Source organism: Neofelis nebulosa, chromosome 11 (assembly GCF_028018385.1).
Source record: "Neofelis nebulosa isolate mNeoNeb1 chromosome 11, mNeoNeb1.pri, whole genome shotgun sequence".
Taxonomy (NCBI): domain Eukaryota; kingdom Metazoa; phylum Chordata; class Mammalia; order Carnivora; family Felidae; genus Neofelis; species Neofelis nebulosa.
In genome coordinates this window covers 56,664,899-56,677,073 of record NC_080792.1, presented here as the reverse complement: position 1 = coordinate 56,677,073, position 12,175 = coordinate 56,664,899, and the positions used below count along the sequence as shown (strand labels likewise).

The window sequence follows — 12,175 nt, the reverse complement described above, 5'->3', positions numbered from 1 at the left end:
CTTTAAGAATAAGGTCCTGAGAAGCAGAATAAAATCTCTGGGTGCCCTGATGGAGCTTGTGAAATTGTAAACATCCCTGTGGGGTGCTGAGATGTTAACCAGGATGTTTTAGTTGGATATTGGATACCTCAGAATGTCATAACGAGGACTTTTGGGTTGGTTCCCACAGGAAAGGCTCCTCTTCCTCCTTCTGACTGGGGTGTGTGTTATGGCAGGGTTGTGGGAGTTGTTGAGAGCTGAGGCAAAGGGCTGCCCGCAGTTTGAGATTCAGGTACTGCAAGTGGCCATTCTTCTATGAGTGGGCTGCATCACTGCATAAGATCCCAAAGTCTGTTCCTTCTCTGTTTCAACCTGCCCAGAGACTAAACCCTCCAGCCTTTAGCCTTAATGTGGGAGGGATAGTTGCCTACTTGTGTGGGGTCAGGTAGGTGACCTGGTGTGTCTAAGTGTCTCTGTTAGGACTTCAAAACAGTCATCTGTTGTTAGCACCACACTCTGCCTTCAGAAGGATCTGATGCCTGCAGCTACTGAAGCTTTCCAGGGTCCTATAACATCAATTAACCTGCTTCTTTAATAGATTTGTTTTAGCTTTCTCAGTATGTGAAGCCAATTTTCATTCATTTATTTCTTTTTCACGCTTCCAGGGGTTTTGTTTCCATTTCTCATCTGCTTTTGGCTTTTTTTTTTTTTTCACTTGTTCTCATTGTGGCTTTATATCCTTGTACTGGTACTGTTTTTATTTTTAATTTTTTTCATAAACTACATTTTATTTATCCTGTTTTTTTAAATTGTTTTTTTATTTTTGAGAAAGACAGCACGAGTGGGAGAAAGGCAGAGAGAAAGGGGTATGGAGGATCTGAAGCGGCTACTGTGCTGACAGCAGTGAGCCCGATTTGTGGCTCGAACTCACGAACTGTGAGATCATGACCTGAGCTGAAGTTGGATGCTCAACTGACCGAGCCGCCCAGACGCCCCAATTTATCCTGTTTTTTTAAAAGCATTGTATTTCTTTTTCTACTCAGGTTAGTTACTCCTCTCAAGGAAGTAGCAAGTGGTGCTAATCCCTCCATATTAATTACTATGAGCTAACTAGCAGAACAAATGACTCCAACATTTTTGTACCTTAACACATTAAGAATTGATTTCTTGTTCTTCTCACAGTCCAGTTATGGTTAGTTCTGCCCCATGCAGTTATTTCAGAACTGGGGCTCCTCCAGGTCTTTCGGACTCTTTCAGCAAAGCCTGAAAATGGGAAAAGAACTGATGTTTGTTTGCACATGAGATGGTTTTAGGAGCCAAACTTGGAAGTGGCTTATTACATCATTTCTACCCAAATGCATGGGCCAGAACGCAGTTACATAGCTACATTTAACAGCATGGGAGTGCAGGAAATGTATTTTCTCAAGAGGAGAATGAAAATGATTGAACTATTAGCCATCCTATGCTATATATATTTTACCAATTCCAATATGATTGCAAATACATGCACACATACACACTCATACATAGATATATTTGTGAACCCATATCCTTTTCAAATAATTGCTTGTGCAAATAAATGGAATTATATTATATACATATTTGTCCATTATCTTTTTATCTTGCTCAGCTGTTTCATGGCAAATCTCTTTCAATTAATTTGGTATAGTTCTGATTCTTTATAAAGGCTACATAGTATTCCATAATGTGTTGTATCAAAATTAATTCAGAATTTTCTCTGTTGATAAGTATTCATTTAAAAATGCCTTTATTGATATTTTGGTGGCATTTAGAAGGAACAGAGCTAAATGTATACGCTCATTTCTGCATTTTTAAATTGGGAGTCTAGTATTCAGACTGGTTGTGAATGTATGTTAAATGCAAGATTATTTCCAGAAATAAAGCTATAATAATTCATATTTTGAGAGGTGATGAAATGTGGTTTATAACAGCAATTGATTTCTGTAGATTCTCTAGAATTATCAGTTTGCTGGACATACTTAGCAAATATTCTAAATGTCTGAGGAGCACATAGAAATATTTTAGCAAATTATATTTTGATACCAAATAACTACTTAACATCATAATTTCTTTGGCAAGCTAAAATTACATTAGCAAAATGTATAACATAAATAAATCTTGTATTTAATTGAACATGAACTATTGACTTTTTTTAGTTACACACAGAATTACTGTATTTAAATGGCATTTTGGTATTTTCCAAATATAGATTCTGTTGACATAAGGAAGGGAAGAAGAGTTCAGAGAAAAATGTAAATTATTAATTAATTAATTGAATAGATATTAAGTACCTGCTAAGCATGAGGCCCAGCTAGGAGCTAAAGATGCAGCAAAGACCAATATAGGCATAACATGTAAGGATTATTAGTCATAGAATATTACTCAGTGGAGTATTGTGTAGTTAGTGAAATTGAGAGAAAAATAGAAGCAAAATAACCAGTCTGTTCTCCATAATGTTAGCTATTGAGAGAGATAGACAGACAGAGACAGAGAGAGAGGGGGAGACAGAGGGACAGAGAGAAATAGAGGCAATTACCCCATCTTGAGTGCCTGCCATTTACCAAACACTGGGCTGGATTAGGTACCGTGGGAGCCATGGTCCTTTTGGAGACAGTTCCGCTGGGAGCTCATCCAGTGTAGCACAGATTGGCTGTTTTCTGAAAGTGATTTCACTAGTTAGAACAGAGACTCTGTTTCCTTAGTCTATTCCTAATACACTTCATCTCAGCCATACTTTCGGCAAAACAGTCAATTATGAAATGAGCTCCTCGATAAGTACTTGAGTACTTCTAGTTCATTGTGTAGATTGAAAGTTCTGTGTATGCTTTATGGTCTGGTGATCAAGGAACAAATCTGACATACTGTTAAAAATATTAGGGAGCATAACTGTATTCTTTGGTCAGAAAGGATATTTTACCCCTGATTGTGATGAGCTGAATATGAGTCCAAGACTTCTGGCATCTAAGGTACCATAACTGTGAGGTTAGTTTCAACATATTTTTTGAAAACAAAATCGAGTGAACCTGAATTAGGCTCAACAATGATTGAGATAACTGATTGTCCTCATGTCTTGCATTTCTTTTGTCTTGTACTAAATAGTGTAGCGCTGTCTAACATGGGATATTTAGTGATTCCTTGATGTTAAGATCGTTTTCATAAAGAGCCCCTCCATGTGTGCCGAACCTCGTGAGTGGAGTGGCAGCACACAGTCATTGGGGACTGCCTGCAGTCTCTACCATCCGGAGGCCTGGATGAGTTACTGCTCTGCCTTGTCCGGGCTTCTTGAAACAGAGAAGTAAATAGGTAATGCCTGGGGGGCATTCTTAGAAAATCCACTCTCTTGAAATGATGGCAAAGCCGGTCAGTCAGGGCTTCAGCAGTACTAGTTGCATGGCCCTCATTCTTCTGTCGATGCTTCTTCTCGGCCTTAGTGCCTGGCAGCATCCAGAGTACTCACCACGCCTCAAAGCAACTATTCACAAGTTTTGTTTTCTGTAATTGCAGATCGGGAGGCCAGGGTTCTAGCTTTGGCTTGGCTATTAGTTGTCTTGCCTTAGACGAGTCACTTAAAATGCCAGGTCTCACTTTCCTTATCAGTACAACAAAGAGTTAGATGAAGTGCCCTGGTAAGTCCATCTAGCACGCGTGTTTATGATCAGTATTCTCTGTGTTCTGATTGAACCTTCTCAGTAAGCCTCTTAGCACATCATTATTAAGCTGGACTGTTGTCCATTACCTAAAAACTGTTTGTCCTGGGACGCCTATGCGTTTTGGTTCCTGGACTGGCCACTGATGTAATTATGGTTGTCATGCTTCTCTAGGTTGCATGGGACACGCTAATCAGACCAGAATTCCAGGACCTCAAGGGTTTATACTCCTTATTAACTACCCTTCTTTAGACTGTCCCAGTGGCAAAATTATGTTTCTATTTAGGCTATTGTTCCAGGTGGTAAATTAATGGAGGACGTTGTTATAAGAAGAGTCTGTAACTAATATGACACATAAGTAGGCCTTTCTTACATGGAACAAACAGTTGAGGATTACATTTACCTTACACAGAGGCCACAAGTCAGATGGCCTTCCCTTGGTACTGTGCAGTCTATGGTGCTATTTGGAACCTTAGCCAGAATTGGTACAGGAGCATCAGCTCGTTCTAATGATACCTCTGAATACTGCCAACACCAACAGGCAAACAATTTTATATCAGTGTTCCATTCATTATATTGAGGCTAGACCAGTACAATTTTGGCTCACATATCTGACATTCTTGGCCACCACAATATCAAATGCAAACTTCTTAAATACATTTCATTCAGCAGATATTTGCCAAATATTTAATAAGGGATAACTACTGATCACTACATACTAGGCTCTGTTCTGGAGAAAGTCCCAGAGAAAATGGGACTTAAGTGAACAAATTCCTGTCATTAGGCAGTTATGATCTTATAGAGCAAGAGAAACAACAAATATGTAAATATTAATTTAATAAGTTAATTAGTGGTAAGTGCTATGGAGAAAAGTAAGGCAGGTCATGAGGTTAGGAGGGGCACATGTATTTGGTGAGAGGGTTCTGTATATTTAGGGAGTTCAGGGAAGGACATTTGAGCAACAACTTAAAGGAGGTGAGGTAAGGAGTGTGGAAGGTACATGGGGAAAACTTCTCTGTAAAGGAACAGCAAGTTTGAGACCTTGAGGGAGAAGAAGTCAGCTGTGTCCTAGTTGGAGAAGGAGCAGAGTGAAGGGAGATGAGGTTGGAGTGGTAATGGGTCCCTGGTGGGTAGGGGCCTGTAGATCATCGTAAGGAATTGATGTTCCAGAATGGTATAAGTAGTCCTTGGAATGATATATTTTAGTATATTTTCACTTGCATTTAACTTGGTTTGACGTTAAGTTTCTCTGTTTTTGCACCGTCCCATATTTGTATCCCTTTTTTCTTGACTCTCAATTTTTTCAACTCAAAGCACTGGAATTGACCTTCATCTAAGTGACTTTTTCGCACAGATCTTTCTCTGTCACCCTCTTGGGATAGCACATTTTGTCGTATCCCAGATAGTCCCACTGTTTCTCCTAGGACAGTTCTCAGCCTTTAGAGAGGCTCCTCTCCCATGAGGGTGCAAGCTCTTCCCCTCCATTGCACTTCCTCCCTCCGTCCTCTCTGGCTGTCATCTGTTTGCCTTCTAGTTATTTGCTGACGTTAATTAAAGATATTTGTCACCTGGGTCTTCCTCTTCTCCAGGAAAGTGCCAGTACCATGGGGAGATCCAGGGGCTGCCTGGCAGGAGCCTTGCTATGCTTGATCCCAATAGCTGACACGTTTCCTTTGTTTGGTTCAGCCACCTGTGCCCACAGCCACAACTTGAACCTCATCTTGCCTCAGTGTTTGCCCATCTCTGATGGTTTGATCTCTCAATAGAGTGGAATGAGGTGGGACGTGAATAAATACATTTATACCAACAGCCTGCCTCCAATCTAGCAATGTTCCCACCCTTGCCATATGACACCTTGGCCTCCAGGGGGAGCTCATACTCCCAGTCCTGAGGCCTTGGACCACCGTGGATCATGGAGCTCTGGGTTATAATACTAGGGGGAAGCAGTGGTTGAATACGAGGGTAATGGAGTCAGACATAATTGTTCCAAACCCATTCCTTCCACTTCTACGTGTATAGCACTGGGAAAGCTGCTCAAGTTCCCTGAGCCTCACCTATAAAATGAGCAGCATATGTGAGGAATGAATGACTTAGTGTAAATGGAGTACTCTGAAGAGTGGTTACTAATAAACTGAAACTAGTTATATGTTGCTTTCTTTGAGACAAGTGAAGATGCTGAAGGCTATTGTTCCATGGGGTGGTCTCATATATTTCTTGAAACAAGAAGGAATTTCAGCTCCTGAAAAGCTTCTGTCATATTGCCACACAGCTGTGTCAGTGGACCTGGCTCTTGCCCCTTCCTCTGTTGCCCTGATTCTGCCCCCTGCCATACCCCCCAAAGGTAGCAGGACTCAGGGTGGGGCTAGGAGGAAGACAGTGGGAGTATGTGGCTTTTGCAGGCCTCCCTAGGCAATGAGACGTTCTTCTTCCTTGGACTCATTGAACAGGGAATATATATACACACAGTACATACATAGCTCATTTCTGGAGAGTGTCACAGAGGCAGTACTGCTTCAGAAACACTGAAAACAGTCACAGTCTTTTATTCTCACTTATTGATCATGAAAAAAGATGATGTCTTTCATAGCAGCATGCAAGATTTCTTTACGGGACTGGAGCAGCACTAATTGCTTCCTCCCTCAGCCTCTGCACATTCATTCCTCAGCCCACCACACACTGCTTTCTTTAGTCACCATTCCCCAGAATCTGCTGCTTAGGCCCCTGGTGAGAGACCTGGAGCCAGGGAGGAGGGGATCCCGGTGCTGACGTGGCACGATATGAGCATAATCAGAACCCACACGGAAATGTGGAAATCCAAAATACAAGGAATGAGTTTGGACAGTCGTTAAAAATATGAGCTACAGGGGCACCTGGGTGGCTCAGTCGGTTAAGCATCTGACTTCAGCTCAGATCATGATCTCATGGTTCATGGGTTTGAGCCCCGCGTTGGGCTTTGTGCTGACAGCTTGGAACCTGGAGCCTGCTTCAGATTCTGTGTCTCCCTCTCTCTCTGCCCCTCACCTGCTCGTGCTCTTTCTCTCTCTCTCTCTGTCTCAAAAATAAAATAAACATTAAAAAGTATATGAGCTACAAAAGTAGCAGAAATAATTCCTGAAACAGAAGGTATGTAACATAGCTCATATATAGACAGGGACAAAAAGCAAAGGAAACCCTAAGAGAATGTTTAAAAAAAAAAAAAAAAACAACTCCAGCCTAAAACATGTGTACGGAAGTTAGATAAAGCAAATGAGTTATGAAAGTAAATGCAGATGGATTTCAAAATCCATTTAGAAGATGTTTAAAATAGATATACCTGAGACAAAATAATTTAAAAGTAAAAAGGATGGGCAAAATTTTATTAAGAAAACAAACAGAAAATACAAGATGGCATACAATTTAATTTTTAGTGACAAAGAAGAATTTGATGTAAAAGCAATCAAGGTGTCTAAGGGAAATTTTTTTCAATGTTAAATAAAAAGCACAATCAGTAGCAAAAATTACATGTGCTTTTCTGTGCTAAATAATGTAACATCAAAATATAAAGCAAACTACCCCATGATCCAGCAGTTTTACTCCTGGATGCATTCCAAAAGAAGTGTATATGTGTGATGACCAACAAGAATATACTAGAATGTCTGTAGCAGCACTTTCCATAATAGCCCCCGAAATTGAGACTGTCCAAAGGACCATCATCAGTAAAATGGATAAATTGTGAAATCCTCACCCAATAGACTGCTACAAAGCAGTGATAACAGATTTTCTGCATGCAGCTGTCTACACGAACCTGACAGAGTGCTGAGCAAAAGCTGACCACTGCAAATGAGTACATGCTGTATGATTCCATTTATACAAAGGAAAAAATGGAACAGGCAGAGCTAATCTTAGAGGTTAGAAACTAGGATGAGAGTTTCCCTTTGCGGAGAGGGGGCAGTGACTGGAAGGGTGTAGAATGGGGAGGGGCTGTCCTGGGTCCTGGTGGTACAGCTATGCTAATTTTGTGAACAGTTTTTCAGGCTGTTTCCTTCATTGGCATATTTTTCTTAAAATATTCTTTATTTTAGTAAAAAGTTTAAATATGAAGAAAAAATTATCAGAGATACTAGAAAACTGTATGAAAAAGTATTTTAGAAATTTTAGCTTATTGCTTCAGGTTTTTTGCTTAAATAAAAAATAAAGCAGATTTTTTAATAATAATAGCTACTTACATTCAATTGAGGCATACTAATATGCCTCAAAACATGTGTGTATGTGTATGTATATACTTAAACAAAAATTTCAACTGTTGATCCTATATTATGCCAAAAAGAAATCCTAGATATCATGTGACATTCTGAAACTACCATGTGGTAAAGTAGATATTATTATGAATATTTTAAATAACTACAAAAATTAATGATTTGAGATATCTCTTAAATAATTATTTGGCCAGTGACTAAATGAAGGTGACACTTACAGATTGTAATTATAATTGTTTTTGAAAAATAAAAGTGAGATACACAAATATTTCATAAAAGTTTATCCAGATGTCTAAAGCTGTATTCAGGGGGAACAGTGGTAATTTCATGGTTTTAAATGCTTCTGTTATTTAAAAAAATGAAGATAAATCAATTATCCTTATAGTTCAATTTGATGAGTAAAAACAAACCTAAGGGAAATATGAGTAAAGAAGTAATAAGAGTAAAAGCAGCAAATGAAATAATTAGAAAAGAGAAAAAACAAGAAAGCTGATGAATAAATCTAGGTGCTTATTCCTTTAAAGGAAAAAGAAAATGACACAATAATATAGACCTCAGCAAATGTAATTAGGAATAAAATAACACAAATATAAAGAGAAATGAGAAACCCAGTTAGAAATATATACATCTATGTATATATATGTGTGTGTGTATATATATATATGTGTATGTGTATATATATGTACGTATACACACACACACACACACACACACACACACACACACACACATATATATATAGAGAGAGAGAGAGAGGGAGAGAGAGAGAGAGAGAGAGAGAGAGACGGAGGAAGGAACGTGATAGTGAGCACAAGTAGGGGAGGGGGAGAGGGAGAGGGGGAGAGAATCTCAAGCAATCTCTACACTCAGTGCAGAGCTCCATGTGGGGCTTGATCCCTTGACTCTGGGATCATGACCTGAGCCCAAATCAAGAGTTGGATGCTCAACCGGCTGAGCCACCCAGGTGCCCCCAGTTAGAATTTTTTTAAACATACAGTGCTTTGTACCATGTTATACCAATATATAAGTTGCAATTATAAATGGCAAACCTGGGAAATTGCAATTACAGAGATGTAATTAAGAGAACAAAACCCTAATAGATGCAGAAGTATTGGAGAAATTGGAAAGATTTTCAGTTTATGGTCTGAGGTCAGACAGGGATTGTGAGCGTTTTTTCAAACTTTCTAAAGAGGCCTTTTGGGTGTAACCAGGCTCTGCCAAATACCCACCATTTGACCTTGGCCAACCTGTTTAACCTTGTTGAGTGAATGAATGAACCGATATATGAGTGCTTGCTTGCCTTAGTGGGGGTGAAACAGCCCATTCAGAGGTTAAAATAGACTTAGGTAATGTATGTGAGGTTCTTAGCATAGGGGCTGTTAAATAGTGAGCAGTTCACAGAAGGTCAAATGTCTTATAGTACATGGGAATCAAAATAATAGTGAGTAATTTTTTGATATGTATATGTATTTTTCAGGTTATCCTGATCCGGAAAATTTTTCCTGGACAGAATATCTGGAAGCTACTCAAACTAATGCTGTTCCTGCCAAAGTTTTTAAAATGGTGAGTTGTATACTCTCTAATACACTCTCAACCTGAAACGGTGTACATGTTGACTTAATTTGGCAGCTCAAATTATTCTAGTTTTTTTCTTTTTAAATGCAAGTGTTATTTTCATAACCACTTTGCCTGGTTTTCGGTTAAAACTACAAAGGAGGTGACTCATTTACTGTTGTTCCTCTACACAAAAGTAATGATGGTTTCCCTTCTTACAAAGCACAGTAGCCCACCCTAGTGCAGTTGAAAGCCCCTCATCAACCCCTAATAATGGCAGAGTCCTTCATTTCTGCTTGTCTTAGTCCACATGGCGGGAACTCTGAACTTTCAGTCTTGGGAACTGTTTGAATGCCAACGATGCCATAATAAAATAGGTGAACTGTATGTAGTGGGTGTGTGTTACAGTTTTATCCATTTTGAGGGAAACATTGCTTTTAACATTTAGAATACCAGTTTTTAAAGTTCAAATTTGTACTTATACCTTTATTCCAGGGTTGAACCAAGCATAAATTATTGGGGAAAAGACAGTGCACTGATAGTACAGTTAGAGATATTTATGTTGTAAAGTGGTTTTCAGATTGTTCCCTTTCAACTTAATTGTGTGCTCCAGGCTTCCTGATTCATCTTTAGTCAGAATTTTATATAGCGAGCTTCTACATACGATTTCATTTATAAAAAGTTTTCTAGGGATCAAAAGGGATTTTAAACAAAATGCTATTTCATTTTTTTAAATAAATCTGTTATAATAGACTGGATTTGGAAAATGAATTTAATCAAATTAAGAAAGCCAGAAGTCCTGGAGTGCTAGAAAGGACTTCAGGAATTGAAAAAACTCGATAAGCAAAGTACCAGCTGCTGGTAGTTAACCTCTTTCTCTTTTGCTTTCTGTCAAAACTCATTTTATTTTTCCAAGAAGAAAATTACAAGAAAATAAAATTATGATTTCGTTAAAAAGGCAACTTCCAGGCTCTGACATGGAGTTATCATGGATTCATCTCAAGCTGTGTATCTTTGGCATCTGCAATATGAAACTATTACCTTTGTTATCAGGACAGTGACCTTGGGGAGAACAGAAAGATTTTCAAGCATCAAAGACCTACTTGTAGTCAGTATATTCCATTTAGTAGACATAATAATGCATTTTAGAAGAAAATATACTTCCATAAAAGCAGGAAAGAAGCAAACCAGATATTGGAGAAAGATTTAACTGTTTATTATGTATTATGAGGGTTTCCTATTGCCATTTCTAGACTTACAAAATTCAGTACAGTTTCATTTTCAATAAAGTCGATTGAATATTTTATGTGTAATAGCTTTCAGAGTGACTTTTTACCAACCTACGAACACTGCTGGAGTTGTCTTTTGACTTTGATTTTTTGTATTTAAATTTCATTGGTGTCAATGATTTGGTAAGTCCCAGTGTGCTTTTTCCCACCCCATTTTCTTTAGGATTTCCTAAGTGTCCTCATTATAGACTCCTGGTTCCTAGGATTTTTGGAAGAAGCTTAAATTAAAACAGTTTTTAACATGCTTATGTTACAGATAAGTAACAAAGCACAGGTTATAGCTTTAAATTACATTGTGGTTTACTTTGACAGTAAATTTCATATATTAAAAAATAAAAAAAAATTTTTAAAAAATTTAAAAAAATAAAAATAAAAATAAATTACATTGTGGTTTGATTCTAAAATAGTTTTAACTGTCAAGAGTTATGCAGCTTTTATCTATTTTAAAATTTAGATTTATAAAGGATTATGTTTATGTTTTTCTAATTATTTAGTAAATAATTTTGTCTTCTGAGTCATACTCTACGAAACTGGACAGTGAGAGTGGTCAACAGTTTCTTGATTTATAAAGTTAATTTCAGAAAAAATTAATCAAATTGATAAATTGTTAATAAATTAGAACCTATTTTGAATCTTGTGATTGTTAATGAATATATGATTTAATCTGTCTTTTTAGCTATCTTGAAAATGACCAAAAAATTCTTTCTCCTCTCACAGGTTTTTATGAAACTGGATAAAATAATATGCACGAAGTGTTACGTGCCCTTAAAACTAAATTCCAGTTGTGTTCAAGGTCTAAATGCAAAGTCAGATCAATTGCACTTTAGAAAACATGCGATGTGGCATCTGAGCAGTGGGATTTTGCTGACTTTGGCTCTCTTGATGTTTCAGCGGCCACCCCACGGTTTTCTGCCCAGCATGAGGCTTGAAGCGGTGGACAGACGGAACCCCAGGCTAATTCGCGTGGCTACAGTCATCGATGTGGATGAGCAGCGGTTAAAGGTAGGAACTTGCCAGAAGTGCCCTGCTGTTGTGGCTCCAATTTCTTGGCTCCGTTGGAGGAGAAAACTTCCACTGATTTTGTTCCTAGTCCCAGTTCCTGGATACAGAGATTTCCAGCTGGCTGGTACCTGACACGGAATCTGTAGATTAGACACACAACTGATTTTGAGTGGGATTCTAACATATTCACGTTGGGATTTGCTGTTTAGACTTTCTGTGTTCTTTCTTTCTTTCTTTCTTTCTTTCTTTCTTTCTTTCTTTCTTTCTTTCTTTCTTTCTTTTGTTCTTTCTCTCTCTCTTTCTTTCTTTCTTTTTATAGCTGCCTTTTGTCACTATTATCAGCTATTTCTTTGAAATAGTCATTAAACACCTTAACAAGAACAATTAAGTCTTTGTTTTCTACTGTTCTTTGTTAGAGCAAAGAAAAATGAATAAAAGGACTTTAGTC

The 12,175-nt window shown here is 38.1% G+C and overlaps 1 protein-coding gene across 3 annotated transcripts in view; it reads left to right on the top strand.

Annotated features, from left to right (window-relative positions):
* L3MBTL4 (L3MBTL histone methyl-lysine binding protein 4) overlaps positions 1–12,175 on the top strand; it is a 450,611-nt gene that overhangs the window by 200,975 nt on the left and 237,461 nt on the right. For all 3 annotated transcript variants that reach the window (XM_058692660.1, XM_058692661.1, XM_058692662.1), the window contains exons 11-12: positions 9,360–9,445; positions 11,617–11,727. In XM_058692660.1, the coding sequence (XP_058548643.1) occupies positions 9,360–9,445; positions 11,617–11,727 (197 nt within the window). The remainder of the gene's footprint in view (positions 1–9,359; positions 9,446–11,616; positions 11,728–12,175) is intronic.